Source organism: Phoca vitulina, unplaced genomic scaffold, assembly GCF_004348235.1.
Source record: "Phoca vitulina isolate PV1807 unplaced genomic scaffold, GSC_HSeal_1.0 scaffold7, whole genome shotgun sequence".
NCBI lineage: Eukaryota > Metazoa > Chordata > Mammalia > Carnivora > Phocidae > Phoca > Phoca vitulina.
In genome coordinates, this window is record NW_022589710.1 from 40,501,594 (window position 1) to 40,519,618 (window position 18,025).

Below are 18,025 nucleotides of genomic sequence, written 5' to 3' on the forward strand. Positions count from 1 at the left end.
AGGAAGAACGTGATTCCGCATGAGTACCGGAAGCACTTCCCCATTGAGATGAAGGACCACAACTCGCACGATGTGCTTCTGCTGTGCACCTCCTGCCACGCCATCTCTAACTACTATGACAACCACCTGAAGCAGCAGCTGGCCAGGGAGTTCCAGGCCCCCATTGGCTCCGAGGAGGGTCTGCGCCTGCTGGAAGACCCTGAGCGCCGGCAGGTCCGCTCTGGGGCCAGGGCCCTGCTCAACGCGGAGAGCCTGCCTGCTCATCGAAAGGAGGAGCTTTTGCAAGCACTCAGAGAGTTTTACGACACAGACACAGTCACGGATGAGATGCTTCAAGAGGCTGCCAGCCTGGAGACAAGGTACAGTGGACAGTTCTGGTCTGAGAAGGGATTGAGGAATAACCCAGTGGCATTAACCCTGACTACTTAGTGAGGGTGCTTGCCAGGAAGGGGGTGGGGCATTAGCCATTTAGGTGCAGAGCATAGCCTCCTCTTCTCCCATTGAGTGTCTAATGGCTTAAAATACCATAGGGCTGGGAGAGAAGAATCTGTTTGAGAATTTCCTTTCCATAGGAGACTTGCCTTCTGTCCTTGACCCTTTAGGGTCATCTACGTCCAGTCGTTTTCATGATTAGCAGATGAGTTCAAATGCAGTGGAGCTGTGCCTTAGACGTTCTATGCAGAAGTAAATCCTAAAGTCAGCACAGGAGATGAAAATAATACTCAAAAAATACCCTCGAGTCTCTGAAGTTGCTCATGAGTACGACGTATGTGGCTTTGTGTCTTATCTTACCCAGGTCTGTGGGAACCGAGACCAATGATTGGATTCATGTTCGCTGTCTCACCTGCACTCAGGGTCCTGGCCCACCGAATAGAATATTGGCCAGAATTGCTCTTACCGTTCATATAACTTTTCTCCTTTTTCCTTCCTTCTTTGCTTTCTCTCCTTCCCCATGAGTACAGAGTTGAACTCGTGACTTAATTCAGTGTTCCTCAATGAGAAGCCGATGGTCCTGAGAAATGAATGGGTACACGGCTGAGTGAAAGAGACTGGGCCACCTGTTCTAGTTTGACTTCCCATTATCACTTTTCCAGTAGTACTAGGGACTGATAAGTTCACAAAACTGTGAGAGTGATGCTGGTGGCCTGTACCATTTCATTACCCAAAAATCTTAAAGATAGCAGCAAACATTTATCAAACAAATAGTTATAGATATCCTAATCTACTTAACCAAGCTAATAAACTTTCTATAAATTGCCTTAATTGGTTCTTCTAACAACCCTATGAAATAGGATTTAGATTTCTTACTGGTAACTGCTAGCATTATATCTTGCATTTTTTAAATCTTTTGAAGTTAAAAAAACATCACTAATGAGTTTTATCCTTATAACTATTTTATGAGGTTGTAGAATAGATGTTATTTTCCAGGTTTTATGTTCGCTACCCTGAGGTTAAAGTTAAGTAACTTGCCAAGGTCTGATGAAAAATTAATGAGACTGGTTCCTTTGGCCAATTCCCAGATGTATTTGCTAAAACAACTAAACTTTCCCCTTTCAGCCACAGGCCTTTCTAACCAATCACCTTGCTGACTTGGATAGAGGGATGCTGGACTTGGATGTCTGGGGCCGAGAAGAGTAGCTGTTTGGGGGGAGCTAGGCACGTTAGTGGCACACTTGTGAGCTAAGCAGTGAAGTGGCTGCAGATCCCAAGAGGGCACTAGCACTGCTAGAATGGGGAGAGGGTATTGAGAGGGAGGACTGAGAGTGGGGTATGGATGCAAGGAGGGGAACTGAGTCCATAGGGTAGGGGCTTCCTCAAGTAAAGTAGTCGTTACTCACAGGAGGTGAAAGCACTGTTTGCAGGGCATCAGAGCACTTTTTAAGGTCTCTCTGCTTAGTTAGGAAGAAGGCAGGGATTCATCTTCCATTAAACAGCACCGGCTGCACAACTGACTGTTTCATAGGACCAAAACATGTCTCCCATGGATGTGGTTTGGCATTCTTTTTTATTTTTTTTTTTAAAGACTATAATTTTGAGTAATCTCTGCACCCAACATGGGGCTTGAACTTACAACCCCAAGATCAAGAGCTGCATGCTCCACTGACTGAGCCAGCCAGGCGCCCCAAGATTTTTATTTGTTGATTTTTTTTTTTTTTAAGTAATCTCGAGGCCCAGTGTGGGGCTCGAACTCATGACTATATGATGAAGAGTCGCATGTTCTACTGACTGAGCCAGCCAGGAGCCCCCGTCTTTTTTTATTTATCTATTTTTTAAATTGAAGCGTCGTTGACACAGTCACAGAATGTTACGTTAGTTTCAGGTGTCCGACAGGGACCCACCAGGTCCACGTGGTATGCTGCGCTCACACAGGGGGAGCTCCCGTCTGTCGCCACAGCATGCTATCACCATACCACTGACTGGACTGCCTGTGCTGGCCGGCTGGGCATTCTTTCTGGGAGGAAGGAGGCACTAAAGAAATGTCCCACCTTGCATTTTACATGTAAGTGTTCCAGTGTTTGAGACATTGGAACATGTGGGGTGATGCAACAGCCCCATATAGATACTAAGTATGGTTGAGAATGAATAACTTAAAAGAAGGGCGGGCTGGTACCTGAGTAACCCTGGAGGAAATAAAAGACCAACGACATTCTTCACTCGTTGTCAGCCAGACAGTGCGGCCCCTGCAGTGGGGGCTGAGCAGCCTGCCGCGGCCTTCCCACAAACACAGCTCAGAATCCCCAAACACCTTGCTGTTGGACTGTGTGCAGTATGTCCAAACTACTTCTTTAAAAAGGCAGATGTAGGAAAGATGCTTTAAAAACAAAGTAGGGGGCGCCTGGGTGGCTCAGTCCGTTAAGCGTCTGCCTTCGGCTCAGGTCATGGTCTCAGGGTCCTGGGGGCGAGCCCCTGCTCAGCGGGGAGTCCGCTTCTCCCTCTGCCCCTCCCCCCTCCTGCCCATGCTCTCTCTCTCTCTCTCTCTCAAGTAAATAAATAAAATCTTTTTTTTTTTTTAAGCATTAATGTAATCAACCCTTTAGAAGTCTAGCCACCTCCTCATCTGCCCTGTGGAAGCCCCGTGGCCCGCAGCATTTGGAGCCGTCCGCGCCACCATGCCGTACTTGCCTCCCTCAGACCCCTGTACTTTGTGTCTTGCCAGGATTTCCAACGGAAACTACGTCCCCCACGGGCTGAGGGTGGTGCGGTGCCACAGCCGGGGCGGGCTGCGCTCCCTCATGCAGCTGGAGAGCCGCTGGCGTCAGCACTTCCTGGACTGCATGCAGCCCAGGCACCTGCCCCAGCAGTGGTCCGTGGACCACAACCATCAGAAGCTGCTCCGGAGGTACGGGGAAGACCTGCCCGTCAAGCTGTCGTGACAGCCGCTCTCCTCCCAGGTGAGGACGGCCGGGAAGCTGAGCCAAGGTGGGAAAGTCACCTCTTCCCGTGTCATTAATTGTCAGAGCCCAGTGTCACAACGTGGAATGCTAACCCACGCAGCTCCCAGGATGCTTCTGGGGGAGCCAGGCTGTTGCCTCAAGGGGAGCGTATGGTTGTGGATTTTAGTTGGGCAGGGTGAGAGTTCTTTTTGCCTCCCTCTTATTTTATTTTCGTGGACAAAAGGGCCTTGGCCTTTATTTTGCTTTCCTTCTTTTGCTTTCCCTGTGCAGACAGCAAATGAAGGATTCTCCCCTGAGGTGACTTGTCAAGATGCTCAGGTTTTTAATACATTTCTTCCCTGCCCAGTATGTTGGTTTTTCTCAAACAGGGGCAGCCAAGTATTTTAATCCCATTGGGTTAGGACGGGAGAAAACGTTCTTGCAGAGGTTGGAGAGGTGAGCAAGGAGTCAGATTCATTTTCCCAGTTCAAGATCATAATTGTAAATTCCTTGGCTTCATGCTCTCCCACAACTCACCTGGTTGAGATCCATCCCATCTAGGTCACTTCAGTTTATTTCCATACTTGAGAATGTCCCCCTTTACACGTCCAGGACCAAAGCAGCGACTTCCTGCCATATGCTTCCGCCCTAACACTGGAGGAAATCCTTTTCTGGAAATAGGCCTTCTAACTGGGTGGGGCCAAGAGAAGTACAAGCACCATCTCTCAAGAAAACTTTGATATTTGCTCCGCATTCCCTTTCATTGCTGTTTGTTGTCTGTTCGTTGCAATCCTCCTGTCCAGAAGTGCAGGGTTTTTAGCTGAATCCCTTTCTGAGAGGAAGATTCTCTTCTTTCAGAATCAGTGTCAGGTCCCTTCCGGGTTCTGTGTTCCTTCAGATTTGTAATACTGACCTGTTTTCGACACTTCATTGTCTCTTGGAGTCCTTTGGTTAGATTGCATTGTGAGGATTTCTCCACCTGCTCTCATGCCTGGGACTCTGAGATTAATTCATATATTTAGATGTTCAAAACGGTGATGTTTCATCTCTTTATGTGAAGCCACCACTTTGAGCATGAAAGCAAGTTATTAGTGATTAGTATTTTTTCTCAAGTATGAGGAGAGCTTTTTTACAAGATGGTTAACAAACTTAAACAATTTTATGGCCAGAATCCAACAGGAGCTGTTTTGAAATTGTGCCCAAGTTGGTGATGGTTTGCTCTAACACTGATAAATAAAACTTCTTCTAAGCACAAAGTTCACTGATTGTAAATGTAACACTTTTTTCTTCACAGCTTTATAAAATCGGTAACTGTTCTTGGGGGAGATAGTCATCCCTCAGGTCCCTGCCGTGTGGCAGTGGCGTGTGACGTGCGCGCAGACATACCACGCGCGGCGCAGCTTCAGCCCATCAGCGAATGGTCCGGAAACGAAGGTGCATTTTGTTCTTACGCCCCTTCTTTCCCTCTTGTCCTCAAACAGGCATTTCTGGGCCCTAAACTTAGAGATCCTTGAAAATGAATAGTACCGGCCGCCTTAGGGACCGTATGTTCAGTGGGGTAGGTTATTGTGGGCGTGTGCCTCGGTGGCTGGACCCCATGCTCTGGAGTCCAGGGGTGAACCTTGGAGACTGATGGGTGGTCATTAGAGTAGTCAGGCTTGCCACAAGGTGGCACTCACAGATTTTGTTTTATATTCATTCTTGAGAAATAGGGCTTTTATATATGGTTCCTGAACATAACTGGTGACTTATATTTCCAAATCTGTGTAGCTGATTTTGGGTCATTTGGATAGGGTTACAAGAAAACTTCCTCTGAAACAGGGAGTAGGGTGCTTTCATTCTCTTTCCCCGTGATCCTCATGCTAAGAGGGGAGAAGCACGTACGAGCTTATGTAGGTGCAGTGGTTGCTGTGGGAAGAAGGAATGGATTCCCCAACAGAGCTTCCTGCAAGGCCCAGTAACAGAGCCAGCAGCCACCGTAGAGAAAGAACCTAGACTGGCACATGAGATTTCTCACCCTTCTCAGAAGTTACTGTGTAGATTTGACTTTCTCTGAGTCAGCCTTTAGCACCCTTTCCTCAAGACTGACAATGGTGACCTCAAATGAGATATTTTAGGGCAGGCATATTATAAAAGAGCTAATTATTGTGTTTTGCCGATAGAAAAAAAAAAAGAAAGAAAAGCAATGTATGTTCATTAGAAACGAGTCTAAAGAAGGAATAAAAACTATCCATCTTCCCTCTGTTTAGAAAAGAGCTAACTTTGCTGGTATGTCCATGAATTTCCTTTCACTATTTAAAAATGCATAAAATACAAATAAAATTCAGAGTCATATATAAATACAGGTTGGCATCCTATTTTTTCCTCCTCACTTAACATGGTACCACACCACAAGTAATTAATTTCCTGTGCCCCTAATCTTTGAAAGTAGATTTCTAGTGGCTCTACCATATTTTAGGTGTCCATTCCCACACTGTTGAAAATTCTGGTTGTTTCAGATCCTTTGTTAATGTCAGTGATGCTGTGATGAACTGTCTTTTATATAAATCTTTGACTGTATCTTTGATAATTTACTTAGGATAGAATCCTAGAAGTTGGATGGGGCGGAGGGGGCTCACATTGCTGGAGTGAGTATCAGTTGATACCACCTTTTATTTCAAGGGAATGGTTCTCTCTAACCCTTAAGCTCGTGTCCCAGTACATTTGCTGAGCCTCCATGTGAGCAGTAGTGAGAGGACAGGGTCATGGCAAGGGCCTCCCTGAATGTGCCCCTGTCATTGTGTTTCTAGGCTTAGAGTCTTCTCTCTGCTTCCCCTTTGTCTCCCATCCTTTATTGACTCATTTCCCCTTGTAGTTAATGTTTTTTGGAAACACTGTTTATTTTAAAATAAAAACGTAAAATAAAAGTTACAGACAGATCTTTTTTGTGTGTACGATACACAAGCAATCAGTGATTTAGTATCCTAAAGTGAACAAGGCACAATATTCAGGGATTTGTTGCTCTTTAAGAGTGCAGCCATAAGTTACTTATTCTTATCCATGTCACGGATGGAGATCAGATGACAAATGTGTTCTGTTGAAATAAAGCCATTTTAATTCCTCATTTTAGACTCTTAGGAACCCAGCAGGCAGAAGGAGCTTTTGTTCAGCTTCCTCTTCTACCTGTTAGTGTGGGCCCCTAACTTTTGACTATAATCTAAATTCTTAGTTTACCTTACCTCTCTGAGTTTTTCATTCATTCATTTATCCTTTCCTCCTTTTTTTTTCTTCATCATGTCTCATCGTCATGAGAGGTATCACTTTTTACTTTTAAAGAAGACAGTTTCTTGGTTTTCTAGTTTACTAATTATTACATATTTTAAAAGGGTCCTTCTTTCTGATCTTTTGTCTTTTCTGTTGCTCAGTGGCCATTTTTGGAGTACCTGATCCTTCAGGAATTCAGTGGGAATCCGTTTTTCTTGGGTGAGATAAGCTGAAAGAGGGTGTAAGAATGACCTTGTTACGATGAACTCTTGATCTGAATAACATAAATATAATACATGGTCCCCAGAATACATTTGCTTTGGAATTCAGCGATATACATTAGCCATTCACCAAGTTACCTCCTCATGCTGAAGTCTTAGACCTTCTGCCTGTCCCCAGCCCTGGAGCAGTTTCGCATCAGGTGATGGCGCAGGGCTTACAGGCAGCCAGGTAGCTTACTTGTTCAAATGACCTAGCCCACCAGCCTGCTAGGAGATGCGTTAGTCACCCCCCTTTGCTTGAGGCACCAAGGCCCTTGCTGTAGTGCCGGCATGTGATTTGGGAAGGTGGGAAGTACATTAGACTATTACTTCCATCTAACCGGGTCTGTCTGTGGCCCACCTTGTTGGAGGTCCCTAGACACTGTGGGTAACTGAACCAAATGGGTAATCATTTGGGGGATAATCAGGAACTGACTTCCTTTGCATAGGAATAGGGAATGTCAAAGGACCTAGTTCACGAATCCTGGGTGGTATCCTCTTCAAATATAGTATACACTGCCTTAAAAGGTCATTTTCTGCTCTGAATGGAGATAATTTCCTACCTTCCAGACTGAACCGAAAGCATTTGCCCTCCTTTTAGCTTCCTTACTTGTTATTAATTCTTGCATTTTCCTCTCGCTAAGTGGGTAGTCTGTTGCCTTTCTGCCTGCATAAGCTCCAAAAGCTGCTGAGTTTGGAGTCAGCATTATTATAAGCATGATGTGTGGTCCAGAATATTTCTGAGTTGGAGAGCCTACTTATATTCTACTCCTGCTTCCCAAAGATCTCCCTTTTCGGGCTTCAACATGCTGGGGCAGAGTTGGGATTCTGACTGTTCAGGCCACCAGGGTATCCATTAAGTCCTGGATAAGAACCAAACATTTGAGCTTAGTAAGCTAACAGCTGAAAAGAAATGGGAGATTAAGACATGGGTAGTTTTATTTTTATTTTTTTTTTAAAGATTTTATTTATTTATTTATTTGACAGAGAGAGAACAAGTAGGCAGAGAGGCAGGCAGAGGGAACGGGAGAAGCAGACTCCCCGCTGAGCAGGGAGCCCGATGCGCGGCTCGATCCCAGGACCCTGGGATCATGACCTGAGCCGAAGGCAGCGGCTTAACTGACTGAGCCACCCAGGTGCCCCAAGACATGGGTAGTTTTAAAAGAGGTATGTTTATTTGGTTCATGGGTTGATGTGGGGTAGCCCATGGACTTCGCTTTCTATTTTGCTTTTCCCTGTACTCAGTTCTGTCGTATGTTGGAGGGTCAGAGAAATAGGCTGGTGACCTAGGTTTTGGTTCTGGCCATTAGCTGTGTATCTTCGGACTAATCACTTAACTTTTCTGGGCTGCTCTCTTTACCAATAAAGTTAGAAGTCGAGATTAGATGTGCTGTAAGGACCCTCCTAGCTGTAGCATTCTGCAGTACATCCCACTGTTTCTTATGTGGCGCTTTCCCTTGGGAGTTGTGTACCTTCTGCTTCGCTGAACACCCTCATCCCGCCCCCGGCTCTGGGAATGGAGACTGTGCACGGAAAGGGGGGAAATGAGGGAAGCAGGATGCCACACCATGTCCTCCTGGCCTCATTGACTAGAGAGAGAAGCCTGCTTCCTCCACCTGGTGTTCCACCTGGGGTCAAAATACAGTTCTCACCAGAGATGTGCTGTGTGTGGCCTTAGGGAACTCACATTCCTACTTAGTTCACTACTTAACAACAAAGAAAGAAGAGAAATCTTTATCTTCAACCGCATTGCTAGTTTTGTAAGGTTTAATAAGAGATAAGCACAGAATGGAAATGAGGCAAGTTTGCCAAGTATTATAGATGGGAAGATTTTGAGAAAAAAGGAGTGAGTGTTTCTCATTTTAAGGATAGGAGAAATTAAGACTATACTATAGAGGACTGAATAGAATTAGGTACTTTACAAGGAAAACATTAAACCAATAAGTTAAAAATATTCTCTCTTTTTTTATGTTGTCATGACTGCCTTTTTGAGGGATCCAGTGTTAACACGTTGTTATCCATCCGTAAGTCCTAAGACATGATCAACTCACAGGGAGACTGGGAAGTTTCTGGGGCCTGCATCTTGTATAACCCTGACTGGCCTTGGACTTTGTCCCTTTTACCTTTGGCCATCAGTAAGACAGACATGTGCAAAACGTAGTTTATATTTTATAAGCTGCCAAAAGACATTGCTCTGTTTATATATCTGTTCCCTATGACCTGACAGAAAATACATTTCCCAGTTCATCCTTGTGCTTAGTTTCAGTCCCAAAGAGGGTGTTGGTATATTGGCTTTTCTTTGTTTAGCACAGATTTAGACCCAATATGCTAAACTTGCAGCACTTTTTATAATAATCACCCAGATGTAGACACGAGCCCCCATTTTCTGCCAAATCAGGGTCATTTTGTTGCTGTAGTTCCAAAAAAAGTAACCAGATAGGCAAAAGGGAGGCTAAAGTGTATTTCTCTGCCCTCTGATAGATGAACCCTAACTTCATCTAAAATTCTGACATCTTTCGTCATATCCCATAGAGCCAACTAGAGTCCCAGCAAGCTAGCTTATTTTTTTTTAATCAAAGTATGTATGTATGGGCCCTGGAGGTTTGGTAGGCCTGAGATGTAGCCACATACATGCGGCTTCCTCTGAGTTCTTGGATACAATGAGCAGGACTAATGTTGGCTCCAAAAAGGGACAGAGATGGCTTGGGGTTAGTTTTTCTTTTTTAAATGTCATACAAGTGCAGAGCAGTTGGCTGCCGTCCCCGTCTCAGCAGAGCTTGACCTTGGCCAAGATTTTGCCTCATCCTCTCGGCATCTCAGCATAGAGTTGCGTTTCAGCCGTGGAATGCTTAACCAAAAACACATGCTGTAGTGATGGTTTCCAAAGAGCAAGTTTTTGCAGAAAGTCTACATTGTGTTGTCTTCTCAAAACAACAGTTTTCTCTGAACTACCAACCCAATAAACCCCCAAGTGGCGATTCTTTGACTCATTTGTTCACAAGGGCTAGGATTTTTGTTGTTGTTAATAATACTTTATTGAAGCACAGCAAAATGAACATACAATAAAGTACAAATCTTAAGAGTACTGCTTGTGAATTTTGACAAATTGTCTGCACCCATGTAGCCATTCAGGGCTGGGGTTTCTTTCTTTCTTTCTTTCTTTTTTTTTTTTGAGCAACCACTCATCACAGCCCTTTATTGGCTTGGACTAGCTATGCAGGACCCTCCCACCCAATCCTGGGACTGTGCTCCTTGGGGTCTCCCAGCTCCTGGCCAAGGACAGCCTAGCTCTTGTGGGCCCCTCAGCCTGCCCACAGATCATGACCTCCTCTAAGGCCCTTGGCCAGGCCTGAAACTGGAGGGGCAACTAGAAGCCCCAAGGCAAGGGCCTTGCCCTCTCCCACTGGCTGAGGCAGGTTTCAGAAAAGGCCATTCACTGCCCAGTGGTGCTGGGCAAAGGAAAATGACGATTTGGGAAGAGAGGGGCTGGACAGTGAGTGAACAGATGCTCAGGATTGGGAATCATGCAAAAAAGGGGTGCCCCGTCTGCTCCTAAGTGTGAGAGAGTCAGTCGTTGTGCAAGCACCACACCAGCATCTGGCCCACCTCTGTCATGCTCAGCACATGTTCCAGCTTGTCCAGGACCATGCGGGGAGGGCCACTGATGAAGTACTCAAAAAAGTTTTGTTTCCCAAGACACTTCTCTTTGAGGCCCCCAGATACTGTATCAGCTCTGGAGCTGAGTGTTCATCACCCACTGGGGTGGGGCCCACTTCCATGTGGACCTGGGTGCTGATGAGCAGGTAGGGCATGATGTGTGAGTCCCGATCAGGCTCCTACCCAGGGCTTTGGGCTCAGTGCGGACACCAGCCCCTCAGGTTCTAGGACTGCTGCGACCCACGGCTCCGAGTCCAGTTACTCCAGCTCTCGGGGCTGGGGTTTCTTATATTACATGAAACATCTGATGATGTACGGCTTTGGATCAGAAGGTTGTACATTCATCTACCTGAGCAAATTACTATAAGACAGCAAATCCAGTTTGCCCTTTTGTCGTATCTAGTAGATGTGGTTACTGCAAAGCTTCATGATATTTGTTTCTTACAAGTTACTTTTGAAAATAGGTAATGTGTGCACAAATTCCAAAAAAAAATTTTTAATGTGTAATGAAAAGGGAATCCCTCCCCCCCGCCCCCATCCCTCCCCAGTCCTTTCCCTCCTTGAAGGTAACCACTGTTACTGTTACTTGGGCATTATTCAGCCTGGGGCTGGGGGGAAGAGGGGTTTTGTTTTTAAGTCCCAGCTTTCTTTGGTTGTTAACCAAGAATATGTTTCTCAGGGGCGCCTGGGTGGCTCAGTCGTTAAGCGTCTGCCTTCGGCTCAGGTCATGATCCCGGGGTCCTGGGATCGAGCCCCGCATTGGGCTCCCTGCTCCGCGGGAAGCCTGCTTCTCCCTCTCCCACTCCCCCTGCTTGTGTTCCCTTTCTCGCTGTGTCTCTCTAGGTCAAATAAATAAAATCTTAAAAAAAAAAAAAAGAATATGTTTCTCAGCCTTTCTCTTTATACTCCAGGCTCTGGTCTAAGGCATTTATGCAGAAACTTGGACCTACAGCCTCAGTACCACTAATCCTGTTTGTCCTGTCCTATGAAGTTCATTCTCTGTATCTGTCATCTGGCTCAAAAGTCCATGTTTCTCACAGGATTGGCCAGGAGTTGATGATAGCTGGAGTTGGGTATTTTATATTAGGCTTGCTACTTTTAAAATACATATTTGAAATTTTCCATCATCAATTTTTTAAAATTCATACTTCTTTAGCAGGGGCTTCTGCAACATACCTATCCGACTAAATTTTTTGTTTTAAAGTGATGCTGAATTGCAATCCACAAGTAAACTATAGATGGATCTCTAGACAGTCCCATCCCCACCCCCACAGCCACCCAAATCAGACATTCAAAACTCCAAAGTTACAGACATGAACTGGGATGATTTTTCACCTTCACAAGCCATTCTTCTCTTTAAACATAGGATTGACCTCAAATTTATTTTGAAAGGCCAACTTCTCTGGCAGGCAAAATTTGATTTGATTTATACACTATGTTTTTCAAGAATATAAATGTCATGCAGTGCAGAGGACTTATATTCAGCCTGGAATAGTATTTTACACAATTTACAGGCTCCAGAGCCAGGGAAGGAAGCCCTCTCATTCCCAACCCTCTCAATCAGAAACCAAAGCGTGATGGATGGATGGCTGTCCTCAGCCACTTTTAGCTCCCAGCCTTATTTTGTACTCCTTTGTGGCAGGTGGATGAGGAGTCAGGTCTTCCCCAGATTAGAGTTTCCCAAAGATACACAGTCCAGGGAAAGGAGGGAGGCTGTTTGTGTTTTCCAGTTCAAGTCCCATATGGTTTCCCTGGGGCCATTTTATCTCTCATGTCCTTTGGTGCTCTCCTCTTTGTCTTGCTGTTATCCGATCACCCAAGGCCTCTTCAGTCATCACTGAGAATATTCCCACTGGTCAGGGAGCTCCCTGTGAGCATCCCTTTTAGCACTGCTGTCATATTTGAACAGCATCTGCTTTCTGACAAGCTTGAAGACAGAGTGAAGGAAGTCGTTGAGACTTTCCCAGTGGAAGTGGATAACACAAGCAGCCTTTGGGACTTGGATCAATACGCTGTGAGGTTAGTGGCCGGGCAGCTTGTACCAGGGGAAGGGAGGCTGATTCCCAGAGGGGGCAAGGATCTCGTGGTCTCAGCTCTGTCGTCTGTGCAGGGTCCTAATGCTGGAATGGTTCCCTAAGCCTTTGGCTCCAGGCTTTTCTAGACAGGAAAACAGACGGACGTAAAATGCTTGCTTTGTTTTAAATAGATTCTGCTCGCCGCAGCCAAGAAGCCCACAGCTTGGGAGGTGAATGACCCTTCCTGAGAGGTTTCTGTTGCGCCATGTTTCCTGCTCCTGTTCCCTGACCTGACTGCGCTGGTGTCAGGCGTCTGCTTGCTGCTCCCCGGACGGTTTCTCTTCAGGCCTTTCTGGTTTTAGTATTTACTACACTTTCATGGGTTTTCGCTCTCTGCTCTTTCTTTCCCTGAAGCTGTTTTTCCTCATACTGTGTATCTTTCCATCTCTTGTGTCCACTCTGTCAAGTGTGTGTCTCCATCTGCTGCTCCTTGTCTGACTCTGCCATGGCTTCTCAAATTGTCCTCTCGCTCGCACCTTCCCGTAGCCTGCTGGGGGACGACCCGCCCTCACCTGGGCTTTGTTGGCCCTGGAAAGAAGTCGGGTACAGGGGTTTCGAACGGATGGCGGAGGAGCCTATCCCAGTTGTGGGGCAGGTGACAGCGCCAGTCTGGGTGGGGACCTCAGAGATGCGGCTGTCGCTGGGCAGTGTGGCAGGGAAGTAGGTAAGTCGGGTTGGGGGGTGGAAGGAAGTAGGGGACACGGAAGGGACGGGCAGCACCCATCGAAGGGGATAATCAGAAAAGGAGGTAGAAGAAGTCCGGGTGGCAGCTAGATGTCACAAGGGAAAGCTGAGCAGGAGCCACACTAGGGGAGAAAAATGGGGGAGCAGGGCCTGCCAGAGAGACCGCAGCCCAGCTCTGCCAAGCAGAGGCCAGTGGGCCGGGGGGAGAGAAAAGGGAGCCTTAAAGACCCCTTCTCCCCATGCATCTCTGGTCCTTTTGTTCTTTTTCCTTTCATGTTCCTGCCCTCATGTTATATTAGCAACAGAAAACAAAAAGCAGTCTGTCTTTGAAAGGGAATGGCAAGATCTGGAGAGTTTAAAGCTAGATGCATGTACTTCCCCATTTCCTGGACTCTTGGGCCCCTTTGCCCACAGGCTGCTGGAGCCGGGAGAGCTAGCCCCTTTTTGGAATGCCTAGAATGGAGTCCCTATAGCAGTTCGACAGCTCAGCCGGAGTGCCCGTGGCAAAGGCAGCCCACAGTGGTGCCCACCCACAGAACCCTCCACGTACATGGGGGAGCAGGGCCGTTGGCCACGCCGGCTGGAGGGCTGGGACTGGTCTTGGGCAAGGCCTGGGCTGAGGGGTGGCTTCCAGCCATGACGCCAGCCCTATCGTGGTCTCCTCTGCCCCCAGGAACTGAGCTGCAGAGAGGTTCGTGGTTGAAGAAAGAGAAAGGAAAACTCTTCTCTTGTTTAAAAAATGTTTAAACTGAAGAGGTAATAAATGCATATGGCAAAGAAATCAAAAGATACAAAAGAATGTATGATGAAAAGTCTCCCACTTCTGTTCTCAAGTTCCCTTCCTCAGGCATCCTGGATGTACCAATTTCTTGTACATTCTTCTTACTTCTCCTTTTTAGGTCTGCTGTAATCCAGAAGTTTTTAGATTCTTGACCCAATGGAATATTTTAAATTGTTCGGATATATATGTATGTATGTAATGTGTGTGGAGGGACTAAATGATAATAAAGAAAACTATATCTCAGTTTATTGCCAATAATCCTTGCTGGGGCAGGAACGGTTTAAAATAACTAAATAGAGTCTTAAAATGCTAGCACTGGAAAGGACCTTCCGAGTCCCTTGTACCAAAGCCTTCATTTCAAACACAAGAAAGAGGCCCAGAAAGTGACTTTTCCAGGGTCCCCACGTGAGGTAACGGCACTTTTTAGGTAGTGGCCTTTGGAAAGATAGGGATCCTGGAATGAAAGACAGATGATTGGGCATGGGTTTAAAAATTTCCTCCATTGGATACAAACATGCGGAAGGAAATCGGTAATTTCCAGGAAAAACCTGAAGTCACATTCTAATTGAAAATAGCACACATGCGCATACACACACACACACACACACACACACACGCACGCACGCACGCGCGCGCCCTGGCCGCGACAGAAGATGAAAGTCGGCAAAGTCTACTGTCTGTCTCTCCTGCTGAGCTGGGCAGAGCTGTAAGAGGCAGCATGACGTCACTCCTCTACTGAGGAACCCGCACCCCTCAGACCTGGGGTCCCTGGACTGGAGGCAGACGCAGGCGTTTTTGTTGGGCCGGAGGGAGAAATGCCCACCCAGACTTGAGTAGGAGGACAACGTGTGCATGGACGCTAGGTCAGAGATGCCAAGGGTGCAAGGAGGGAGTGCCTGGCCATGCCACCGTGGAGCTCTGCCACCGCGGGATCCAGGAGCACTGACGACCCCAGCTCTTTACACCGCCTCCCGGGAGGCAACACCCCACGATTTATATGCTGACAAACCAGCAGGATAATTTTGAAAAATTCTCTCTGCTTTGACGTTCGCTCCACACACTGTGAACGATTTCAGTGTCCAAGCCAGATTGATGGGCCTTTTGATGGCTTCAGTGAGAGGGCACATGTATGACTGTAAACACTGGCAGTAAAAACCCTCAATTGCTTTGAAATGGTAAATTTCCAGGCAATGTGGATCTGATGTTACACGCCTCCTGCATTAACAGCTTTTTCTTCCTGTTCAATTATTTTGGCTGGTAAGGGAGTGGAAATTACACTTCAAAATATATCGATGGATATTTTCAGCCTTGCTGAGAGCTTCAAAATATGTACCAATCCCAGGAACATTCCCTTAATTTCCACCTCCAAGTTTGTCAGGGAAAATGGAGCTATCAACTACAGGCCCAGTTAGACTAAAGGAGATGCAGGAGCAGGGCCAGCGGTCTCTTTGCATTTCAGTTTCTCTCCGGTCTTACTGTGTAATCTCTTTCTCAGCCAAATTTTGCTCCAGCCCTAAGTCTAGGGGTCCATCCTAATATGTACCAGGTGACAAGGTCCTTGATAAAGAAATGAGATTTCCCAAGAGCTTGGGTCCGGGGCCTTGAGACGGCATCTGATGGAGGCGGAAAAAACCACCAGTTCTCTGTGGCTTCGTTTTCACTCAAGGGATCCAGAAGTCCTAATCTCTGACACCCGTGGTTCTCTCCTATGCCTAGGTGCTGGGCGCATGGGCAGCCATCCAGCAACACATTTGCCCCAATTGTGCTTCTGGTTTTCTCATGTCTACCTGACCGGTTCCTTCCACTCCTCTTTCTAAGCACCAGACCTGGATTTACAGCCGCCTTTCGGGACGGACCACAGAGAGCTCCAGTTCGGTTGAACATGCCTCCCAAATCTGTTCCTCCATCTGCGTTTCCCGTTAATAGTTGGTTACCTTACACCAAAGCACTTGTCTCCTACACAAGAAATTTGCATACTATTCTTCATTCCTTTCTCTAACCCCACTTCCAACTGATCACCAAATCCTTTGAGTCTGCCCTCTCTCTCTCTCTCCTCCAGAGTTTCTGCCCTAACCCAGGCCCACAGTACTGCTTGCTTGGACGATCGTGGTATCCTTGTAATCCCCTGCCACTAGTCTCCAGCCGCCTCAGTAAAATTTATAACTAATCATGTCACTCCCTGGTTTAAAATCTTAGATGGTTCTCCATGGCTTACCAGAGTAAGTCCAAACGTCCTAGAAAGGCAGAGAAGACATCTGTTAACCGGTCAGTGCCTACGCCTCTACCCTTGTTGCCATCAGCACCCCCTACCCCCAAACCCCTCACCATTTCCTGTGTTCCCACACACTTCCACATCCTAGTGTCCTCTGTTTGCCTCCTCCTCTTCCCAGAACACCCTTCCACTCTTGCCTACCTGCCTGCCCTTTAAGATTCAGCTCTCAGGTGACTTCTTACTTGAAGAAGCACCCTTTGTGCTTCTAGAGAGTTCCATTATATCCTCTTGTGACAATTGATGTGTATTCCCCCATGATCAGTTACTGGGCTCCTCAGAAGCTGTGATCAGGTTTTGTTCACTTTCGTGTCCCTGGAACCTGGAATTGCCTGGTGTGGTAGGCACTCGAGAAGGAAAGGAAAGAAAGGGATGGGCATACCACCCCACGGGTAAGCAGGCTTTGCCGTCCGAGCAGGCCTGTGGCATTTTCATGGGACAGAATGGGCAGTAGCAACAGCCCTCCCCCCTAGGTATTTACTCATTCACTCATCGCACAAATATCCAGGGAGTGCTGCCGCAATGCCCAGAGGCTGTGCTAGAACCGGTGACAGAAGAAGGCGGCCAGGCCCTGCTCAGAGGAACTCCCATTCAAGGGTGAGAGACGGGCATGTGGCAAGCCCTGCCCTGGCCTGTTGGGCCATCTGTCCGGCTCTGAGGACCTTTGCCACTCATCTCCACAGAGGCTGTGGAGAGGGGGAAGGGATGAAGGAGAGCACCCGAGAGATGGGGAGGTCAGGGAGGCCTCGCAGAGGGCTCTGCCTCCGGGACCAATTCTGCTGACCAGCTGGCTTCGTTTATGCATTTGTCCTTTGTAGAAATTCCTTACTGTTAAGAAAAAGCATTTGACACTTTTCTAATTAACCCTCAGCCTCTGCAATCTTATTATTCCCAAATGCAACAGCTGACTCATCTCATGATCAGTAATAATATTCGTAGTTCCTGCAGTTATCCTCCAGAACCAGGGTCACTCCTCCCAGATTCTGGTGGGACCACAGAGGACCTTTCCGCCCCCCACCCTCCATCCTGCCATCCTGGGGCAGCAGCATTTGGCCCCCGGTCCTGGGGTTGCAGGGAGGGGGGCAGTGCTCCTGAGGAAGCACTGTTGGGGAACCTGAGTTGCTCCCCACCCACTGGCCCACACTGACCCAGACGAGTCCCTCGCTTTCTCTGGGCTCCACTCCTGCACCGATGTTGCACACGGCCACCCACTCCTCTTCCCTCCCTTCCTGCCAGCAGCAAGTACTTACTGAGGACGTACTATGTGCGGCTACATGCCAAGCGCTGTTCTAAGTGCTGGGGAGACCACGGGGAGCTCCTGGCCTCATGGGGCTCACACCCCAGTGGCAGAAACCAATCTGAAAAGCCAAATAGGAGATCTAGGACTGATAAGACTCTTGGAGCTCCTTTCAAAGAGCCAGGTCCTCTCCTTGATGGTTTATAAGAAACTTGGCTTAGAAATAACGTTCCCTTAGGTCCCGTGGTGCCTTCAGTGCTGGCAGTGGGGATGGTACGTGCCACTGATGGCTGGGGGACCTCTGCGGGCACCGGTCTCTTCGTCTGTGCAAGGGAGAGGGTCGCCCCCTTCCTCACAGGGTCATGGTGAGTATTCTGAGGTCTTGCTTTGGCACGGTGCCTGTTGCCTGGTAACATACGTCTGTTCACCATGTCTGCCTCCTTTT

At 47.3% G+C, this 18,025-nt stretch overlaps 1 protein-coding gene and 1 pseudogene across 5 annotated transcripts in view; one reads left to right on the forward strand and one right to left on the reverse strand.

Annotated features, from left to right (window-relative positions):
• Nucleotides 1-7,877, forward strand: part of EXD2 (exonuclease 3'-5' domain containing 2) — a 54,077-nt gene extending 46,200 nt beyond the window's left edge. For 3 of the 4 annotated variants that reach the window (XM_032405400.1, XM_032405402.1, XM_032405403.1), the window contains 2 exons: nt 3-359; nt 3,158-7,877. In XM_032405400.1, the coding sequence (XP_032261291.1) occupies nt 3-359; nt 3,158-3,374 (574 nt within the window). In that variant the 3' untranslated portion in view covers nt 3,375-7,877. The remainder of the gene's footprint in view (nt 1-2; nt 360-3,157) is intronic. The other variant, XM_032405401.1, reaches the window with a different exon arrangement.
• Nucleotides 7,878-7,967: 90 nt separating this feature from the next.
• On the reverse strand, nt 7,968-11,187 carry LOC116633097 (annotated as a pseudogene). The gene has a single exon (XR_004299566.1). The product of XR_004299566.1 is annotated as a GTP cyclohydrolase 1 feedback regulatory protein-like (transcript).
• Nucleotides 11,188-18,025: the final 6,838 nt, after the last annotated feature.